Source organism: Sceloporus occidentalis, unplaced genomic scaffold, assembly GCF_023333645.1.
Source record: "Sceloporus occidentalis isolate IW3139 unplaced genomic scaffold, rSceOcc1.0.p SCAF_5, whole genome shotgun sequence".
Classification (NCBI taxonomy): Eukaryota; Metazoa; Chordata; class Lepidosauria; order Squamata; family Phrynosomatidae; genus Sceloporus; species Sceloporus occidentalis.
Genome location: NW_028316985.1, coordinates 172,476,150 through 172,498,629, shown reverse-complemented (window position 1 = coordinate 172,498,629; position 22,480 = coordinate 172,476,150). Strand labels below are relative to the sequence as shown.

Below are 22,480 nucleotides of genomic sequence, written 5' to 3'. Positions count from 1 at the left end.
CTGGACCCTCAGCCTTGCATAAACATTTCAAAAGAGCCCTTATGGGACCAGATGGTAGGCCCATCAGGGAGAATCTTCTGATTTTCACCATTGCCAACTAAATGCTTCCAAATAGCCTATGGCATCATTGCCTTTTCCAGTTATTCATTTTTCTGATGATGTGGCTGAAGTACAAGAGCCTCAGTTTAGTCATCCTGGCTTCCAAGATAGCTCCAGGTTGATCTGGTCTAGAACCCATTTCATAGAATCATAAAGTTGGAGGAGACCTAAAGGGCCATCCACTCCAGCTTCTTCCATGCAGGAATACACAAAGCACCCCTGGCAGATGGCCAGCCTTTGTTTAACAATCTCCAATGGAAGATACTTCACTACACGTTGAGGCAGCATATTCCACTGTCAAACAGCGCTTACTGTCAGGAAGTTCTTAATGTTGAGGTGGAATCTCTTTTCCTGAAATTTGAATCCATTGTTCTGGTCTGATTCTCTGGAGCTGCAGAAAACACATGTGTTTTATCTTCTTGGCTTCACTCTTCTCCAGCACCACATCTCAAATGAATTTATTTTCTATCAGCTTCCTTTACTGTCCAGCTCTCACATCCATACATGATGATGTGGCTTGGATTGTCCTCACTTTAGTGTTCAGTTATGTCTTTACACTTTATGATCTTGTCCAGTTCTTTCATAGCTGCTCTTCTCAATCCCATTCTTTTTATTTCTTGACTGCAGTCACCAAGAATCAAAGTTAACTCAAGGGCAGTTAACAACGAAGTTGTAAAGGACATAGATCCTGACTTGTTGTAAACTGCAGCAACTATCATTTGTATGTAGACTGCTGTGCAACATGGGGGTTCCATCTGGCTATCATTAAGGGCTGCCAAAGATAAACCTTCCCCCAACAAACATTTATCTCATGTTATGCAATTTAAAGAGCAATCTTATATGCTGCTTGGAAAGGAAATGTAGAGGTGGCTCATAGAATGTTGCACACCTTTTTCTTCACCCTTGGGCATATTGTTCATTGTCTGAGGTTTTCCTAATGCAGTGGCAGAAAGCTCAGTTGCTGTTGCTGTCCTGCAATGAGGTGACACTGAGGAATAGGGTGTCAGGGAGGAAGAGGAACTGCATGATCTTATGCCCCCAAACTACTATGACATGCAGCCCCCAAAATGTAGTAAAAAAAGGGTGAGCAAATGCAGCCTGTGGGAATTTATTAAGGAGGAAAGGAGGATTTAATGTATAGTGTAATTGTTTGAGCTGGTGTGGTATAGTGGTTTGAGTGGGACTAGGACTTTGAGAAACCTGCCCTTAAATACCCATTCAGGAATGGAAACTCACTGGCTGAGCTTGTGAAAGCCACAAATTCTCAGCTTCATAGGCTGCTAACACATTGCAGAAATAAAGCAGTTTGACAGCACTTTAATATCCATGGCTCAGTGGCAACAGTCAGAGAAAGGCTCTATCAAACCTCCTCTGAATAAGTCTTGCCAACAAAACCTTGTTAGAAGGTTGTTATACTTAGGAGTTGACTTGAAGTCACATAAGAACAACAGCAACAACAAATTTGAACAGATACCATATTTTATTCCATTTGGACACCATTATTTACAGAGACATATTAGTAAAACATTTCACAGAGTACATAAAATTTCACAGTTAATATTTATAGGTGCATAGTTCATGCTCAATTACTTTATATATATGTATATATGTATAGAAATATATTAACAACTTTCACAATAATGTCATCCTTAGACAGAAAAGAGTAATCATCAGAAACATTAAAAAATATTGTAAACAATACTAAAAGTACTGACAATCTGTCAACAAAACATGTACAGCTTTACAAATAAGGAGTAGACACTTAGGTGTTTTTTAAAACTTGTTCTCAAACTTTTTAGAAGTCGAAGCCACAATATCCACACAACAACAATGGCTCTGAGACCCAAACTTTCATTTCAGAGGTAAGGGATATTACTGAAATGAAAACTGGACACAGTTACAGATGTTCCGATCATTGCTGATGGAAGACTTCAAAAGACACTGTAGAAACTATAAAAATAGTTTACGACTGGGCACATTGGAACTCAGCACTTGTACAGGACAGGATGTCTTTGTTAAGGAGACAGAAGTAAGAGAGCGGGATTTATGCTTCAGGTTCATAGTCCTGGTATTCCTCCTGTTGGGAACAGCAATAGTCAACAGGAGAGAAGGAAAAGGAAATGGATGAAAAGGATTAGGGAAAGGAGGAAGAGAAGAAGAGAAGGAAAAGGAAAAAATTAAATTTGAATACACAATGCAACCTGAAGGATAATTTTCACTGTAGTGGTAAACCCGTGTCCAGGCTGTACTTCAAATTTTGAGTAGAGGTGCACAAGCTAGAATGGGTACTTCCCCTCTTTCCCCACCCCTTTCTCTCTCTCTTTCACACACACAGACAAACAAATATTTGTTGTATACATAGAAAACAATCCTGTGAAGGATAAGACTGTCCTAGAACTCTTCTCTGTAATACCCACTTTTCAGACCTGCGAAGAAGGGCCTGGCCTGTACTAGTTTCCATTCAGTTCTTTCATCCAAAGTCATCTCTTCATCTTGTTTCACTCTTCAGAGACTTCAGTTCTCATCAGGTATCAAGATTTAGACTGGTTCTTATCCTAGAATCCTCTTTACCCTGAATGTGTCTTTGGGTTTCTCATTCATTCGCCCATTCACTTAGTTTGCATCCCTCCCCCTTTCCTCCGATAATAAAGACTCATTTTCCTAGGCCAGGTGGAAAAAAGGAACAGAGTAGAATGGAAAGACTATTGGATTAAATTAAGCCTGCAAATCTATGGTTGCCTGACCCACTTCACAAATTTGGGGTGGACACTTCCATTCTCTCACTACTGTTGGAGCTGAACATTACTAGGTTCCTTTTTGGGTGGCTGTTAGTAGTCAATGTTGGCTTTCTATAACTAACAAAGCAGTCTCTTCCCTAAGAGCAGTGGGTTGTGGTCCTGATGGTTCTTGGTAGGGCTGGTTTTGTAGCCATCATCTGTGACCTGTCAGGGCCTGGATCCTTACAAGGGACCCTCTGTCAATCCTCAGAACTTCCTCACCCTTCTTTTCTCCTTGTTATTGACACTGCTTTTGCACTTGCCTTTCCATGGGAAGCTAGGCTGCCCCCTCCCCTTTTTGCCTTTCATTGGCAAGCCAATACATTTTTATTTAAGCAGACATTTGATATATAATTCATATCAAGGTGTTTTTATGGAGCAGGAGGGTTTTAGTTATGCTTTTAACTTTTGTATATTTTATTTAATTTTGTATTGTTTGTAGATGATTTTAATTGTTTTCAACTTTATTGAAATTTTAAAAATTGTTTTTATCTGTGGGCCACCTTGAGTCCCTCCTGGGAGAAAGGCAGCATACAAATGAAAACAACAACAACAACAGTGACAAGAGTGAGGAGATAAGGGAACCTCCTCCTTATGCCTTGTTTTCTCTTCTTTGACAATTGTAAAAACTGGTTCTAAAGGAAGGGAGTCAAGTCCAAGTTATCTGAATGAGTGGATTCTTCCATATGATCCTGCCCATGTTTTTAATACACTATAAAATCATCTAAAACCATACAAGAACAATAAAAATTGCACCACATGAACCCCATTCACGTCTTTCCCCTATAGCCACTTAGGACTGAAACAGACAACCATATAGGGGCAGCTTCACGACACCCCTTTGAGTGCCAGATCAGGGTTACGGCAACCACAAGCTGCAGGCCTGATCTGGCTTTTTTCCAGTGCAAAAAGAAGTGGCAAAATGCTGCTCCCTTTTGCACTAGCAGCTTTTCTGCCGCAGTGGTGGATTTTTGGTATTCCTATGGCATGTGGCATATAAATGCCATGCCACTGGAGCACTGCAACTATGTCTGCTGTCTGGGCAGCTGGGTGGCATGACACTAGCTTGGGGGTGGTGTCAGGGTGTGCATCATCTAAACGCCATGCTGCCACATCACCCCCCAAGCTGGCATCTTGTGCCTGTCTGTTTTATCCCTCAATCACCAAATGCTTATTCAAATCAAAAGGTTTTTACTTGCTAAGAGAAAGACAGCAGGGAGGGGTCTAGCTGAGAGAGTTGCACAGTCTGGGAGCAGCCACTGAGAAGGCTCTCTATTGTGTTCTCACCAAACATGCCTGTGAAGTTGATAGGACTATGAGAAAGCTGTCCCCAAAGAATCTTAAAACTTGGGCAAGCTTGCATCCTTCCGAGGTCGCTAAAATGAGTACCCAGACTGTTGGGGGCAAATTAGCTTACTTGCTAATTAGCTTACTTGCTGTTCACCGCTATGATCTTTGGAATAGCGGTATATAAATAAAACAAATTAATTAATTAATTAAATATAAACTCTCCTAAGCTTCTCTCTGCTGTTCTTACCATCCAAGATCAGATGGGGCTACTTAGCAGGCTAAGGCCCTGACTGCACTGGTATGGAGCAGTCTGGAGTACCCTGGCCTCAGGACTGCTCCAACCCGCCCCCATTGCAAAGCCCTCTGTTCTGATGCTGGGCAGCTAACTGCACATGTGTCCTACTGGGTTCAGTGTTTCTGTCATTGCTCTGGGTCGTTTCTCTCTGAGGTCAGATCAAACAACCAGCAGCAGTGGTGAACACACCAGTGGGATGCATTTCAAACAGTTGCCCAGCATCAGAATGGATGGCTCCAGATCTTCTGGGAACATCCAGAGCGAACAGTTTGTTAAATCTGAGGTAAGAGGGGTAAAACTCGGTTCTGGTGCACAACATTGCCTGTCTGCTCGCACCAGAATCAGGGCTGTATGTTGTCTAGTCTCTCTGCCAAAGGAACAGTGGGAGGCCATTGTATTTGGCCTGTGCAGACAGGACCAACTGTGAGATTCTTCTGTTATGGAATCGGTGATGGGGAAAAAACTTCAGAGAAGCTTGTTCCTTGTTTAATATTCTGTACTGAAATTTTTCTTTCTGTTTTGGCTTATTCTCTTTTTTGTGAACATGCAAGAACAGAACCCCAAGAGCCTGACCTCACTATTCCTATAGAAGGCAGAATGTTGCTTAAGGAGAAAGGGGAAAGGCTGTTTCCCACCATATTATATGGGTATTTCTGCCTTTTTTTTTGTCCCACAGTAAGGGCATTCTCTTTGCTTGCCTTCACAGGAAAAACATATTATGCTATTCTTTTGCATTTCTATAAAGTGTAGCAAGGAGATAAATACTATAACTGTGTTTAAAGATGGTAAAGATGAAGTTTTAACTGAGACAGGTTTTCAGAAAATGCTGCAATTTGCTGAAATTCACAATCCATTAAGGTCTGTAATTTTGTATTTAAATTTGAGCAGGTATCTCTATGAAGTTTCTGGCGCAAATAAAGCAGATAATGGAGGTGGGGTGGGGGAAGTGTTTTGAAGAAAGATAAAAAAATCTACAATTCTAAGCAGTATTCAGATACAGCAGAGGCAGGGAAGAAAGATGTACATGTATTTTCACACTGCATAATGTATGCATATTTTTCTATGCCTCTTTGATACTGATTTAGGATCTGATCATAATTAAAGTCCTTACACTGAAGGTACCAGCATAAAACATGAATCAGGGACTGGAAAGCTGGGCTCCAAAGACAGTTTGGTTTTAACTCTTGTCACCACAGTCAACATGTCCAATGGTCAGAAATTATAGAATCAAAGAGCTGGAAGGAACTGCAAGGACCATACTGTACAAATCCATGGCATGCATGGATTTATAACTCCTGAGAGATGACCATCCAACCTATGTTTAAAGAGGCAGTTTAGGCAAAGGTTATCCAGCTTCCTTAGCCATTCTTCATTAGGCTTGTTTCCATTGGACCTTTGATCAGTGGAAACACTCCTCTGGACACATCCCAGTTTGTCAATAGTTTTCTTGAACAGTGGTGCCCAGAATTGGGCACAGTATTTTACATTACATTTTACTAAAGCTACTACTACTACTACTACTACTACTCTTGATCTGGACAATATACTCTTCATCTGGACAATATACTCCTGCTGATGCAATATATAATTGCATTGACTTTTTTGGTTTTAGCATCACACTGTCGACTCATGCTTAGCTTGTGGCCTACTAAGACCCCTAGATCCCTTTCACAGGTACTGCTTTCAAGCCAGGTGTTACGCATCCTATACCTTACATTTATTCTTGCTGAAATTCATTTTGTTAGTTTTGGCCCAGTTCACCAATTTGTTAAGATGATTTTGAATTCTGATCCTGTCTTGTGGGATATTAGCTACCCGCTACCCCTCTTAATTTGATGCCATCTGCAAATTTGTAAAACATGCTTTCTGATCCATCATTCAAATCATTTATAAAGAGACTGAACAACACAGGGCCCAGGTCAGAACCCTGAAGTGTATTCCCCTTTGTGCCAGCTTGGGGGTGGTGTCAGAGTGCGGTGTTTAGACGACACATGCTCTGACACCGCCCACTTGACCACATAGCTTTGTGGCACATGCCACAGGAACACTACAAAGCTGTGGTGGAAAAGACGGGCTGGGGGCATGGCGTGTGGTTGACACGGCCCCGACCTGATGTTCAAAGAGGGACTGTCAAGCTGCCCCTTCAGGACTGTCTGTTTACTTTCAGCCCCAAGTTCATCCTAGGCAAATTTGTATCAAAAGTCTTTTGCTGTTCAGGCTCCTCAGGAATCATAAATTAAAAGTCCACACAAATGAAGAAGTACCATATATTGCATATACTATTGCATATACTATACTGTGTGTGTGTGTGTGTGTGTGTGTGTGTGTGTGTGTATATGTATATATATATATATATATATATATATATATATATATATATACATACACACATCTCTCTCTCTCTCTCTGTGCACACATGTGCGTGCATGGGTATATAAGCTCACACATACCCTGCCATTGTAATCAAGCCAGTATTGTAAGTGTATGTAAGAGTGTTTATGGTCAAAGGTGAGTGAATGATAACAGAAGGGGATTCAGTCTGTGCTGGATTGGGTTATCCAAAACAAACAAACAAACAAACAAAAAGCTTCATTTATATACCGCTTCATACTGAACTAACAGTGTCTAAGTGGGTTACAACTGTAAGCTAATTGCCTCCAACAATCTGGGTACCTTGAGCCCTTTCGCTGGTATTGAACTTGCAATCCTTATGGTTTTGAGTGAGTGGCTGCAGTACAGGCATTTAACCACTGCACCACCAGGGCTCCATGTCCCTATTATTATTATTATTATTATTATTATTATTATTATTATTATTTATACCAATGATGTATAAATACCCAATGATGGCCCTCTTCCCAGGTAGCTATGTGGGTATTATATTTGTTAGTGAGTGGGAGAATTGATTGATTGATTAATTAATTAATTATCCTACCTTTCTCCTGACATGGGACCAAAGGTGGTTCACACCATAACTTAAAACAAAGCCATCTCTCTTTTTTTTTATGAACTCAAATGATAAAATAGTTAATAAACACTTAAATAAACTACCATATGGAAATATTAAAACAATATACAATTATGTAGAAACATGACAATAACAACACAAGTACAGTTGGCCCTCCATATCCATGGATTCTACATTTACAGATTCAACCATCCACAACTTGAAAATATCCACACACAATTCTCCCCCCCCCCCCCGCCCAAGCAAACCTTGATTTTGTCATTTTATAAAAAGGATACCATTTTAATACACCATTGCATATAATACGACCTGACCATCCATCCACAGCGGGGTCTGGAGCCAAACCCCAGTGCATACTGAGGTTCTACTGTACAGCACAGACATGTATTATGGAAAGATTTTGGAGAGGATCCTTTGATGGTCATCACAAGCAATATAGGAGCACACTGCTATTTTTAATTCCTAAGAAATTTAACTGGTCACATGTAAACCCCCTCTCTCTCTCTTTTTACTTTTCTCAGAGAATTTCTTCTGAATAGAATTCTCAAATTAATCTCCACATTTTAATTTGGGGGGAACATTTCACTACTAGATGTTTCAGTCTGCAGCTCCCATCAGTCCTGGCATGTCCAATGGTAAAAGACTGCAGAAATGTTCTTTTAAATTATCTGGATGAACAAATGGTATTCACCACTGATTTAGATAAAATTTAATGGGAACTAGTCTATGAAGTCAGATGAGCTTTGTCCACTGCCTAGAGAGTTTCTCCAGTGATTTCAAGACAGGTCTATTGTATGCTAGTTTCCTAATTTCCCAAAGGGTTGCAAACATGTGTCCAGAACATGCATCAAGAGCCAGTTACTCTGTGAAAAGCTGTCAAAGAAAGATTTACCTCTGGAGGCATTTCGTAGGCTTCATTTTCAGGGTCTACTGGCATGTCTGTGTTATCCAGCATTCCTTCTTGAGGAAACCCTTCATTCTGCAGATGTAAGGAAGAAAATAAAACAACATGGAATTTTTTAAAGTTTAATTTTAAATATGAACACATCATTCCACATTTCAAATATGGAATATTTCAAATATACTAGCTCTCTCTGTGTCTCTAAAATAAATTGCCCCTGCGAAAGTATATAAAAATCTCCAAAAAGTGGAGAGGAAACTGAGGAAAAGACAACTCTTTGTCTTCAGTTTTAATTTTCGTTTGTTTGTTTGTAAAAAGCCCAACAACAAACCTACTTTTTGCACTAACCAGAAGTCTTTGGGGGGAAAATCCCATGTTTTTTTGCTTTGCAGAATAATTCCTCCAAAACAGTTTGGGCTGTTTGAATACCAGAATTAAATTGTCACTGGTCAATTTTTCTTCCTAACAGTTTTCTAACTGTCAGGAAATCTGTTTTTGATGTGGTATTGAATCTTTACAAATAAGGGTGTTACATACAGATAGGCTATATTTGATCTTCTGACAGGCTCACAGACTTCCATATGAAAATTAACAGAGTCCCAACCATTCCTAATGACAGATTTGTGCCATTTACATCCTCTAGTAACCGTGTATTTGATGACAGAGTCCTGGGTGCAATATATCATGAATAAGAAAAGGTGTGGTGCTGCAGTCTCCAGCACAGTCTATCTGTATGTCACACACTAACAGTTCCCCAGTGCCTTTTTATTTTTTATAAAGTGAAGCTGCTTCAAAAGACATTTCAGAGGCAGTGTGGGAGGAAAATGATACCCACTTTTGACTCCTCTCATTTTTTCAGTTCAAAATGCTGATCATTGACATCTTTTGCTCTTGTGGGATTCAAAAGAAAGGCGAACACACACTGGAATCTATGCTGGAGAAAGAAGCCGTTGGGAATGAAATAGGGATGTAGCAGACAAAAGAGTTAAAAGCCTTCACCCTTTTCTGTTCCCAGAACTGCTTCCCTTTTCTAAATTAAAGAGCAGCAAGTCTTCATTTTGACACATGGCCCAGTTATTGTAATGGTCTCTAGATCCCTGACCTGCTTTTCATTGCATATGTATGTATAATATTAATAATTTATTCAGTTTGTACAAATTGGGTTTCCTTGTATCAGAATCAGAGATGTTTTCTCCCCCCCTCCTCAGTTTACAATTCTAGATCTTTTGGTTTTTAACTGTGGCTTTTCAGGATGATTTTCTACATGTGCTTCTAAATAGTGACCAGATTCAATAGTGGGAAGGAATTTTGCCCACTTCATCCTGATCAGATTGGCTAATAATGTTCTTTGCTCCACCATGGAAAAGCTGTGTGTGTAGCTTGAATGTATCTTCCAAGTATGTAGCATCACTTTCTCTGAAAGTAGTTTTTATATTATAAATCATTGCTGACATGTTGGTGTTTGTGTCTGCATAGATAATTTGATGGTGCAGGGAGGAGGCATTGAAGTATTTTGGACTCTGTTCACACTACACAATGATAGTGCTATTCCTCTTTAAATGCCATGGTTCCATCCTTTGGAATCATAGGATCTGCAGTTTAGGGAGGGGCATTTAGAGTTTAGAGCCAATTAGCTTCTGTGTGCAGTACAATTTGTTGGTTATTACCTTTAAAGCCCTATATGGCTTGGGCCCAAGTTACTTGAAGGAACGCCTCTCCCTACACAATCCGCCCAGCACTCTCAGAATATCAGGGAAGAATTTATTAGAACACCATAAGTCCAGGCTAACAACAACTTCTCATAGATCATTTATGGCTGCAGTTCCCAAATTATGGAATAGCTTACTGGGAGAGATCCATTTTATTACCACCTTAGATGCCTTTAAGAAGGCTCTTAAGATGGATCTCTTCCAGTGGGCTTACCCGCCTGACCTTTTAGAGGAGATTTTAAGATAAAATGCTTTACTCTGGTTATAACAATAAGTTTTTGGATGTTTCTGGTTGTTCAGATGATGTTTTAATTTAAAAATTATATTGTTAGTGTTTTATTATCTGTATTTTTATACTTGTATTTTACTATTTTATTGATGTAATCCCTCCTTGATCCGCAGGGAGAGGCGGGAAATATATATAAAATTATTATTATTATTATTATTATTATTATTTAACCGAATTGAAACCAGGTTTTGCATGTGTTCATTGTAATGGCTTTACTGTATTCATTTTCAGAAATCACATTTCATGTATAAGTTATAACATGAGGTATATATGCGCTTTCAACTTCTGTACTTATACAACTCAAATTTGAAGTTACTAATATAGGTGTATTGTCTTTTTTTAATAGCTGTCGCGGGAGGTTTTCTCAGTAAAAAAAATGTTGTAAATTAATTTCTGGAACAAACTTTTTTTTTACACCCCGAGACTCAATCTTATCTTTATATTACATTTAAACAACAACAACAACAACAACATTGCCCTCCCCCAAAGGCAACAGTCAAATGAACATATAGGTGATAACTGCACTGACTGAAGATAAAGGGTCATGCAATTTATAATTGGGGGTTGGGATCAATTAGTATTTTATTTCCAATGCATTTTTACTGTTGTAACCCACCTGGATTCCTAGTGATTGGGCGGGCTATAAATAAAACATTTATTATTTATTTATTATTATTATTATCATTCATTTTATTTTGGATACCATTAAGGACATGCGTGAAACGGAGACATCATTAAAATTGTACACGGGGCTTCACCTATAGAGCATTCAATCAAACTACAGGACCAGAATATTTCTGAATCTTATACATATTCAGTCCACATCACTTTTTTTTGTGACACAAAATTTGTCAGTGAGTTCATTCCCTGTGGTGTACTGATACATATTTCTTTTGACTCACTTTTGCTTCTGGTTCACTGGAGCGGAAAATGAGATGAATGAGTATGTGACCACTCTTTCAAACTTTCTATCTCTCCAGGCTACTTTGTGAGCTTTGATATATCAAAATTTCTTTAAAATAACATTAATGAATTAGTTCTGCTTTATACATCTTTTACTTTAACATCTACTTTATTTCTCAGTGTGTTCTCTGAGTGCATTTTTCAGTCTTTTTACAAATGGTTTACATTCAGGTTAAGTAAGTTACATTTTAAGTCTCATTAATTTTAAAGGAATCAATGGAATTCAATTAGGGGACTAAATTCCAGTTTTCAATGGACAACTCTGACCAATCTGCCTCCTGGAACCCACTACTGCTGTGCCATTTAAAATTCCTTGGGAATTTAGGAAAAATCATTTAAATCAATCAAAAAATGCTTATTTTAAAAGTTTGTCATTGGATTTTGTTTTTGGTTTCGAACTGCAAAAATGTAGCAGTATCATTGGGTAGGCTAGGACTTACATAAACAGGACTTTGGAGTCTCCTTCAGCCAAACCTTTAGGAATTCCTGATTCACAACCTGATTCCGAATTGATTCGGAAATAAATCTCACATAATTTAGTGGGATAATATTCTCTGGGAAGTATGCAGCAAATTGCGACCTCAAGCATAACAATTTTCATCTCCCATCAGTTGATAGTGGATTTAGGAGTGGTTGTGTGCTGGTGTTTACCACAAGTGTAATATTTTGTGGCTGTCTTTTCCTATCAATAAAGAGCAGAGAGGTCTATTTTTTCATCAGTGAAATATATCAAGGAAAACACATTTATGAAACTGCTTTTGAGTTTCCACATGAAAAACTGTGGGCTGTCTAACAATATAAAGTAGTAGGAAAACTGGAAGTAACTCATTTTGCCAGCAGTGCATCACCAGTAAAAGTGAAAAGAACACTGTTTTGTTGCTAGAGGAGTTGAAGAGGGATATAAGCATCACAAACTGCTTGGCCAAATAGATTTCTTAAATATAAACCTCAGGAATGGTCTATACATTTTTTTTTATTACACCTATCAGAATCTTTCACATACATCTTGCCTGGGGGAATTCTAGGACCTCGAGTCCAAATGAATAATTTCCTAAGCTCTGGTTTGTTACCTAAAAAAGTGTGTGTGTGGGGGGGGGGGAACTGGGGTCTCCACCAACTTGTAGCAGCATCTCCTTCAGTGTTGGGAAAACTGCTTACGTTCAAAGAGGCCTGTGAGAAGTGGGTAACTGGGGGATCATTTCATCTGTTTATACCACTACTAACTGCAGTGGAACTCCTACTTTGGTGAATAAATGTTTTATTTAGAAACATGCAAGAGTGCAACCAAGCAAACAGTAGGAGTTCAGTCAGAAACACCATACAAAGCTAACTGAAATAAAGGTGTGGGATATTGTATAGTGGAGGCTTAGGGTTGTAGAGAGGATGATATTTACCAGTCCTGGAGACGAATCCCCAGAAAGCGGAGTATGGCTCAGACAGCATCTGAGGGTGATATAGGAAGAGGAAGCTCTGTATGGTTGGACAGAGCTCTGGTGTTAGCAAATTTGATATGACTAGGGTGGATATTAATGTCCTGTTTCGTATCGTCAAGGGGTACTTTGTTTCCTTGAGGAGTACACACATTTATTGTGTTCCTTCCATTCTTGACCATCATAATTGCTTATTCTTTAAACTGGCATTTATAAAATTAACCCAGGTCTTGGCTTTGGATCCTTGCCTAGAGATCCTCTTTGGCCTACCAACCAAGTTCCACTCATTCTTTTTGAAGAATGAATCTTGAGAGCTTTCTCATCATTAATTTGTCTCCTTCATTATACTTCATTGGTGAAAGAAACATAGATTTACCTTGCCCCCCCTCCCCACTTTTAAAAGTTTTCTCTGTTTCCAGTTAAATTGTACAAAAAAAGTGTAATTGTTTATGGTTAGTAACACAAGTAAATGAACATGTTTAGCTAGCTAACAATATAAATAGATTATATTTTCATGTTTAGTTTAAGGAGCGTTTCTGAAAGTAACTGTGACAGCAACATTTAAAAACCAAATTGAGATTATTATTTAAATAAGAAGCTCTGCTGAACAGGCAGATATCTATTCTCATCACAATTACAATACAAAAATAATCAGTGTAATTATTCTTGATAACACTGCAGAAATCTACCTCTTTGAATAAACAGTGTTTAGAATAATTTCCTATCTCCAGTTGTTGCTCTCTGGTATGCACTGAAATATTTGATACCTTTATTCAGTTACAAGTTCAGCCTTTCCTTAATGAGACCATCTTGCTTAACAAAACCTATTCCATTTTCAAATACAAATAAAAATCCTCAGCTTTGTTTCTCCACAATTTGTCCATCTCCAGGTGCCTCCTAATATGGCACTCTAATATGGAGGATGATATCCACCAATTATTCTGATTTGGTAGAGACAATCCCAATTAATTCACTATTATCACACTTTTGAACGGCTTTGAAAATGTTTGTTTCTCTCTCCCACTTTTCTCCATTGTCCTCAGCTTATGTCAATTGCTGTAAACTGGGTCCAAAGTGGCTTCTGCTCAGTGTAGTCACCAAGGTGAAAAGGAGAAGGGAGGGAGCCAAATCTTGCCCTTTCCTGTAGACTCAGGCAAAAACTAACTGGTGCAGCATATTCTAATTTACATGTTCTCACTCATTCGTAACGTTTGCCATCTTGATCACATTGTGATGTTCCTCTGTCATGTGTGTCCTGGTTTTGATCTGTGAAATGTTGGCAGGTATGGAGAGGACTTTGAAACACATATTGTTTAGAGGGTATGGCTTCTGTGACCAAGCAGATGGTTTCTGGAATCCTTGTCAGCATCACAGCCAAACATTAACAGCTCTTCAGTGGCACAGTAAAGAGTAATTTGTATTTAATAGGCCCTGATAGATAGTTTCATTTTGGTTTGGCAGTTCAAGGCTGGGAAAGATTTATAGCTGGAAAAGAGAGAGGGGGGTTAACGTTCCTGTTATGAACTCCAGGCTTGGGGTGAATAAAGAGAGTTTTATTTAGAAAAAATGCAGAGTGGAGTCACACACACAATACCATCCACATAGACACAGCATTCAGAGCTAACAGAAATGGAACTATGAAAATGGAATAGCAGAGTTTGAGGGGTTTGCAGGGAGTGATAATTACCTGTCTGATGAGTACAGCATGGGAAGCTGGAGTGGTTCATACTGGAAGGTCTGACATTGGCATAGTTTCATACATGGAGTGCAGCCTGAGACAACTGTATACAAGTTGTGAGTGCACAGACACTAGGTTCCTGAGACCCATGCTTATACCTAAAATCTTGCCCCAAGCAATGGGCTATTTTGGAAGGTAACAAAGGCTTGATACTCTTTCCTGGGAATTGACAATGGGATTCTGGATTGGTTGGTGGCTTTAATTTTAGTGTGACAAAAAACAGCCATAGAATCAGGATATTCCTAGGATGGATAGACAGGGAAGTTTGGTTGGGAACACAATAGGGTAGGAAGGGAAGCTGGCTTACTGCCTTGAGTGCAAGGCAATCCTTTTTCTCAAGGTGCAAGAGGAAATGCACATGGAAGGAACACTTAGTACATCTATTTAGATTTGATTGTCTTATTACCTGGATGTGCACATGCTCTGGGTTTCACTCCTTTTCTCCTGGGAACCTGACCTGGTTTTCCTAAAGGTCATTATGACCTCTCAAGAACATACTGGCTCCAGATATGAAATATGGAGATCCCAAATACAGTGTGGGATTAAGCAGGGTGTGCTAACAGTAGCAAAGGTAGAAATAACATGGAAAGAACAAGGATAGATTCTTACAACACAAAAGAAGAGTAGTTCAACATGTTTCAGAAAACTTTTAACCCAAAACTAATATTATGGACATATGAAATGGAACAACCAGATCAGGTAATCTTTGCATAAATAAACAGAAACAATTTGAGAGACCACTAAAAAGCCTCTTCCAGAATGCATCCTAGCATTTTTCTTTCTTTCTTTCAGCAGCTTCTACTTTTCTTATGATTTCCATTTTGGTGGCAAAACATATAGATCTATGCCTTTTCAACATGCCAGGCTAGCTGGTGAGGCATGTTAATCTATTTTACCCTTTCCCCCCATTCTGCTCTTCAGACATGCTTAATAAGTGATTCTGGAGGCAACTGTTTACCTTGCTGGATGCACATATGCACACATAGTTACAGTAGGATCATCATAATCCCATTCCTTTCCAAGTCAACCTTTTCCCCATTCTTTACTGCATAGACACCAAGTCTATGCTGAAAGAAACATCAACTTCTACCTAGACAGAAGACAAGAAAAGGGGTGGGGAACTGGGTTGGGCTTCCATAAAAAGACATCATAAAAAGGAGCTTCTTTGTTAGAAATGAAATATACTTGTATAATGCATGAATAGGATATTATTTCTGCATTGTATACTAACATAGAAATAAGTTCTGCATTTGCAAAACTCTTTAAAAAATGACTAGTTTATTATCATCTTCTCTAACAAGCTACCAGTAGATTCATACCATCTGCAATTCATTGCCTCTGGGGCAAAATAATTTCTAGTCAACATTTTAACAAATACAAATTAAGCAGTGGCTAGGACTGACTAAACACTCATGCAGTCTTTCTCTCTGTATAATTTATCTCCTCAGAATGAGGTAAAAGAACCATAATTGTGCTTACCTATGATTAATGGAAGTAGCCTTTTTGTAGCAGAAACTGCAGCTAAATTGGGCCACAACACTGAGGGCTGTATACCTGATTATATGTTTATTAACGTCACTAGAAACACCCACAATTTATGCTGCTTGGTAGAATTAGATCTTTGGCACATTAGGTGTTTATTATACAGAAACATTTTTAATATTAAAAAAAATGTAATAGCATTGAAATACTATTTGCTGTTTTTTGAACTACTGTTAGGGTAGTTCCACAAAATTCCAGCTGTGTTTCTGCTCTTGGTTTTGGAGAATATCACAAAATAGTATCATTCTTAGAATTTAGCCACCACCCTGCAGATTACTGTGTATAGGAATATTATTGTGGGTTTACCTTGAACGCATAATGAATCCTATTTGGGGACCAGACAAAGGAGTATTAATAGTGTGGGATATTCAGAGGACCTTTCTTAGTGTAAACTAATGACTAGAAGCTTGCTATTTAGATCACTCTGGGATGCTTTGAATGATTACCGGGGGGTATTTATGACTAGCATACCCTCCAACATTTAACAGATGAAACCAAGAGACACATGGCCAGGCAACATCAGAGTTTTTTTTAAAAAAAAAAACCATGGAGCCTCTCCTTTCTCTTCCCACAGAGCCTCACCCCACTCACGCCATCTCTTCAGCATTTTAAAGATATGCTGGCGAACATCACAGCCCTTTTCTGCCAAAAGACAGTCATTTGGAAAGCAGTGGTGTCAGGGCCCCTTAGGGTGTTACCTAGTGCAGTCCACACCCCAGCACCCCACTGGTGATGCCCCTGTGTCTCTGCCCAATAAGGACAGTTGAAGGGTTTGTGGATATGTCCTTAGATTCCTCTGTGATATTCTGGAGAGAATGAGTGGTTCATGCCCTTCACATTTAGCTGAATTCTACACACCAGCCACAAATAAAGGTGACAAAATATGGAAAAGGGAAAAGCGTAAGGGATTTATGTGTTAACAGTTTCCCTGAATACCCTCAAAAGGTATTAGGAGAAAATACCAAAGATAACCTGTGGAAGTGTTTGGAAGCTTGTAGTGTATCTAAGAAAAGGCCCTTGCTGTTTTTAAAGTGGTTGTCCTGCTGTTCCTGACACTGTAAGTGCCTTGCCCAAGTGTTCCCTTAAGTGCAATGCAGATGCTACCCTTCATCTACCAAAATGGTTAAGATTTCAGCCAGTTGGAAGAAAAGGCATATGCCAGGGAAAGGACCAGCTGTGATAATTACAACTCAGAATTCTTGATTCTGTATATTTAACTGCTTGGGTGAAGGAGAAATATTCAAAGGCAGGTGAGGATACACAAGCAAATAAAGCTTTAATTCATTTGTTTACCTTTTAGAAAGTAGGTAAACCATTATTATTGGTGTTAAGGGTGTGGGTTATGTCAGGCGCTGAAGGCGCGGTTTGTCCGCTGCGGTTCTCAGTTTTACCAGTGGTGATAATTGTTTAAAATTACAGAGCAGAACCTTCCTCTCCTTGGCAACTCACCTGGAAGTTAATACAGATTTTTAACTATAATTGAGTATATCCAGTGCTTAAGTGGATAAGGGTTGGAAAGCCTCAGATGAGAAGAAAGTAGGGTCTGTTGTTCTTTGCCTCACCTTCTATGGCAGAGGTGGCCAAAGTGCAACCTGTGAGCCACATGTGGCCCTCTAGTGCATGTGAAAAAGTGGCACATTACAGACTGCCCAAAAGGGCGGTCTGCCGCCACCGCCGCTTGCTACGCCAGGGAACCACAGCAGACAAACCGCGCAATTCCCTGGTGCAGCAAAAAGAACCTGCAAAAAGCCGGTTCTTTTTGCGGCACGGTTATGACGCCACAAGGTGCCAATGGCGCACTTGCGGCGTCATTTCCGCACCACGACATGCGGATCCTAAGCATCCACTACGTCAAAATGGCGGCGCCCATGTAGAATGGCACTGCCATTTTGTACGTACTCGGCACGTACTAGGGTTACGAGGCCTCCAGAAAGGATGCCCCTTCCTAACCCTAGTACGTGCCGAGCATGTACTTTTTGGCGGTGTGTAACCCGCCAAGGTCACTGGGAGAAATGATCATAAATTCTCACACAGTTCCAGAGCATCTACTGCATAGACTGTAATGGGACTGAATGGATCACACTGTTGTATAGTTAGAAATAACAGGCAAAGATGCTACAATGGACACATCAACCTAACAGATGAACATTCCAATGGATAACAGGCTGGGAATTCGGTGTCTCACCAGGGAAGTCATTACATTGTTTGTCCGGATATGGGAAAAGGCCTTCTCAACTGTCATCATCCCAACTGTAGAAGACCCTCCCCTTAAAGGCCAGGCTTCTGCCAACACTGACTTCATTTAGGTGACAAATAAAAACATGGCTGTTTATTGAAACCTTTAGGCCTCCCAGAATTGTCTCAACATTCAAATGCACTTGATTATAAACTGTTTTAATCTTTTGTTTTAACCAGGTTTAATATGCATTTAGTCTATTTAAGTTAAAAGCATTTTATTTGTTGTCAAGTGTTTTAACTTGCATTGATTTTATTTGTATGCTGTCCTAAGATCTCCTGGTAGAGGGTGAGATATATTTTAATGATGAAATAAATTTTATAAAATTATTCTGGATAACCAGTGGTTCCTCCCTCCCACAAGCCTAGCTGTGAGAAATGGAGTGGGACTCCTTCTACATGCTCAGACCTTTTAGTGGAGGATAGAGTGCTGATGTCTAATTTTGGGAGGAGGTGGCAGGGGAATCTAAATATTTGGACATGTAATAACTATTTATATAACTATAGGTTTTTTATGGATTTTTCGGGCTATGTGGCCATGTTCTAGCAGAGTTTATTCCTGATGTTTCACCAGCATCTGTAGCTGGCATCTTCAGAGAATGCTGACCTAGAAGAGAGTGGAGATTATACACACACACACACACACACACACTGTGTGAACCTGTGTGAGGAGGAGTGATTCCCACATTAATCTGTGTATTGTTCTGTTGTTGATAATAGGGCTGCAGGTTGGGAGGATATGCAAAAGAGGATTAGTGTCTGCTAATTGGTGACCATTGTCTGCTGGGAAAGCTCCTGACCCTGAGTAATTTCTCGTTTGCATTTCCTGCTGAAGTTGTCCAAGTGTTGGTGGATTTCAATGGCTTCCCTGTGCATTCTGACTTGATAGTTGTTGGCGTGGTCCAGGATTTCAGTTTTTTCAAACAGCATTTTGTGCCCAGGATGGTTTATAATGTGTTCTGCTACTGCTGATTTTTCTGGCTGACACTGCATTTGGTGGTCCATATGTAGACTTGTCCACAGCTGCATGGTATGCGGTAAACTCCTGCAGCTGTGAGAGGGTCTCTCCTGTCCTTCGCTGAGCGTAGCATTTGCTGCATTTTCTTGGTTGGTTTGTAAACTATTTGTAGGTTGTGTTTCTTCACCACTTTCCCTATTCTGTCTGTGACTCCTTTGATGTATGGTAAAAATACTTTTCCTTTGGGTGGTTGCTTGTCTCCACTCCTCTGGGTTTTTCTGGGTCTGGTAGCCCTTCTGATGTTTGAGCTGGAATAACCTGTAGAGCCCAGTCTAGGTGTTTCAATTCATCTTCCAAGAAGTGCAATTCACAGATGCATTTTGCCAGGTCTACCAGTGTTTTGATTGTGCTTCTTTTTTGTCCTGGGTGATGGTTGGAGTTCTTGTGCAGATATCTGTCCATATGTATAGGTTTTCTATATACTGTGTGACCCAAACATTGGTTAGGTTTGCGGATGACTAGGACATCCAAGAAGGGCAGTGTTCTTTCCTTTTCTTTTTCCATAGTGAATTAGATGTGAGGATGTATGTCATTCAGATGGTTCAGGAACACAGCCAGATCTTCTTCTCCATGGCTCCAAATGGTGAACGTGTCATCCACATATTGGAACTAAGTTGTGGGCTTTTTTGGTGCTGTTTCCAGGGATTGCTTTTCTAAGTATTCCATGTAAAAGTTTGCTATCACGGGGCTTAGAAGACTTCCCATTGCTACCCCATTTCTCTTCTCGTAGAATCCATTGTCCCACTGGAAATAGCTTGTGGTGAGGCAATGTTCAAACAGGGCTGTGATATCTATATACCCACTCTCTTCTAGGTCAGCATTCTCTGAAGATGCCAGCCACAGATGCTGGTGAAACATCAGGAATAAACTCTGCTAGAACATGGCCACATACCCCGAAAAACCCACAAAAAACTATGGATGCTGGCCATGAAAGCCTTCGACTTCATATTTACAGTATATAACTATTTATTCCACTGTTTATCAGCCTGCCATTATCTTTTTTCAGACCTCGGAGTGCAAGCATACCTACAGATGTGTATGATTTCAGGGCATACTCTCTGTGGAATGATGCCCTCCATGGCAGATAAGAATAAGCTTTCTTTGCTATGAAACATCCACTATATCCATTATTTAACCAATACATCATCACCTATACAACTTGCTTTATCTCATCCTGATTATTCTCAGATCTGCTTTGATTAATAATTTTCTGTTTCCCCCAATATCTTTGCACCGTTGTTAATCAGTTCCTCCTCCCACTGGATACAGTCAGCTCCCCATCTCCAAGTATTTTGCATTCATGGATTCAATCATCCACAGCTTGAAAATGTGTATTTTTAAAAAATCCTAAAAGCAAACCTTGATATTGCCATCTTATATAAGGAAAACAATTTAACTACACTGTTGTATATAATGGGACGTGAGCATCCATTGATTTTGGTATTCATGGGGGGTGTGTCCTGGAACCAAACCCCAGTGGATACCAAGGACCCATTATACTGCTCTCTATGGCCCAAAATGCATGGGCTAAAAGAAGCAGATTCTGGCTGCTTTGGGGGTGTGGCATTCACATGATGCACACCCCCAAAGCAACAGGAAGCTGCTCCGAGGCTGCATAACCGAGCCTGAAGCTGTTGCAAATGGGTGGTGTGGCTCGGCCCGCTTTGAGAGCAGGCCGTGTGGTCACTGCAGACCTGGCCCGATGGTGGCTGGGGGCCACTCATTGCCGTCTGTCTGCTCCACCTGTTCAATAACATTATAAAAAAGTGAAACAGAAAGCATGTTTCAGAAGCATGGCAGGGGGTTGGACTGGATGGCCCTTGTGGTCTCTTCCAACTCTATGATTCTAAACATGAAATGTAAATGTGGCTGGTGGCTTCTATGTCAGTTGAGATGGTGAACCTGCTCTGGATTTCAAACTGAGCTTTAAGGGGGCTATCCAAAGTGCTGAACCCAATCAGCAAAACAGATTCAAAATGTTGGACAGTTTTCTTAAGATTCAGAATAAAACTTGGAGCAGCTTCTCCAGGCCACTGGCATGGGAGCAACCATCTGTAACTGGATCTTGGTAGATGTGCTAGAAAGTCCACTAAATCACCAGCAAGAAGAAAATGGGCTTACAGGCTTTACCTTACTCAGAGGAGAAATTTCATTTTAATGGCACTGGGTATATATTATCTGTAAAATAATATATTCTCTCTCTCTCTCTGTGCTACAGGTTGAGACACCTTTATCCAAAACACTTGGGACCAGGAATATTTTGGAATTTTTCATATTTTGGAATATTTGCATATACATAATGAGATATCTTGGAGATTTGACCTAAGTCTAAACATGAAATTCATTTATGTTTCACACATACCTTATACACATAGACTGACTATAATTTTATACAGAATATTTTTATTAATTTTGTTCATGAAACAAGGTACAATGAACCATCAGAAAGCAAAGGTGTCACTATTTCAGCCATCCATGTGGACAATTTTGGATTCTAGAATAGTTTGGATTTTTGATTGTTAGGTAAGGGATACTCAACCTTGGATAAGGAATACTCAGCGTGTGCACGCGCACGCCCACACACTATATCCCACTATATATTCCCTGTAAAATACTACCACTCTTTTAGCATTGCTTTTTTTCTGAACATGCAAAACATTGCTCATATAAGCATGAATCAACTACTTGATAGGAATTTAAGATATTTCAAACCTGCCTAGATTAAAGAGGTCTCTCAAGATTTTTGAAAATCATCTACATGATTTAGTGGTATGCAGTATCACAATATAAATAGGCAATTGTGCTCAGTGGCTCTCAACACATGCAAGAAACACATTCAAAGCCAAGTGGTGTTCTGCACTATGAAAAGTGATAACATCCCAGGTGTGCTGATTGCTTTCAGGTTTTATGAGATACATGTGGCTGCCTGCAATTATGGTTTCTTCAGATATTATAATACACACTTCTATTAGGTTATTTTTCAGTTCTTCTCCACAAAGTGAATTATGTCACAGAGCCACCTACAGCCATCAAATGATCTGGTCTCTAAAGCTGCCTCCAAAGTCCAAAACAGAATAGAATTCCAGTTTTTTCATTTGCTTAGTGGTTAAATTGCATTTAAAGTCTTTATATCTGAAAATCTGTGGAGAGCTGATATAAGCACAGTACGGCTTATATTTATGTGATCATTAGACTAATTCTAGGAATACACTGACTCAAGTAATCA

General features: G+C 39.6%; 1 protein-coding gene across 1 annotated transcript in view; it reads right to left on the bottom strand.

The window, feature by feature from the left end:
- Positions 1 to 1,605: 1,605 nt before the first annotated feature.
- Positions 1,606 to 22,480, bottom strand: part of LOC149313145 (alpha-synuclein) — a 69,353-nt gene continuing 48,478 nt past the window's right edge. Inside the window, exons 5-6 of the mRNA XM_089527105.1 lie at positions 8,322 to 8,408; positions 1,606 to 2,176 (exon numbers count right to left, since the gene is read on the bottom strand). Of these exons, the coding sequence (XP_089383231.1) occupies positions 2,144 to 2,176; positions 8,322 to 8,408 (120 nt within the window). The 3' untranslated portion in view covers positions 1,606 to 2,143. The remainder of the gene's footprint in view (positions 2,177 to 8,321; positions 8,409 to 22,480) is intronic.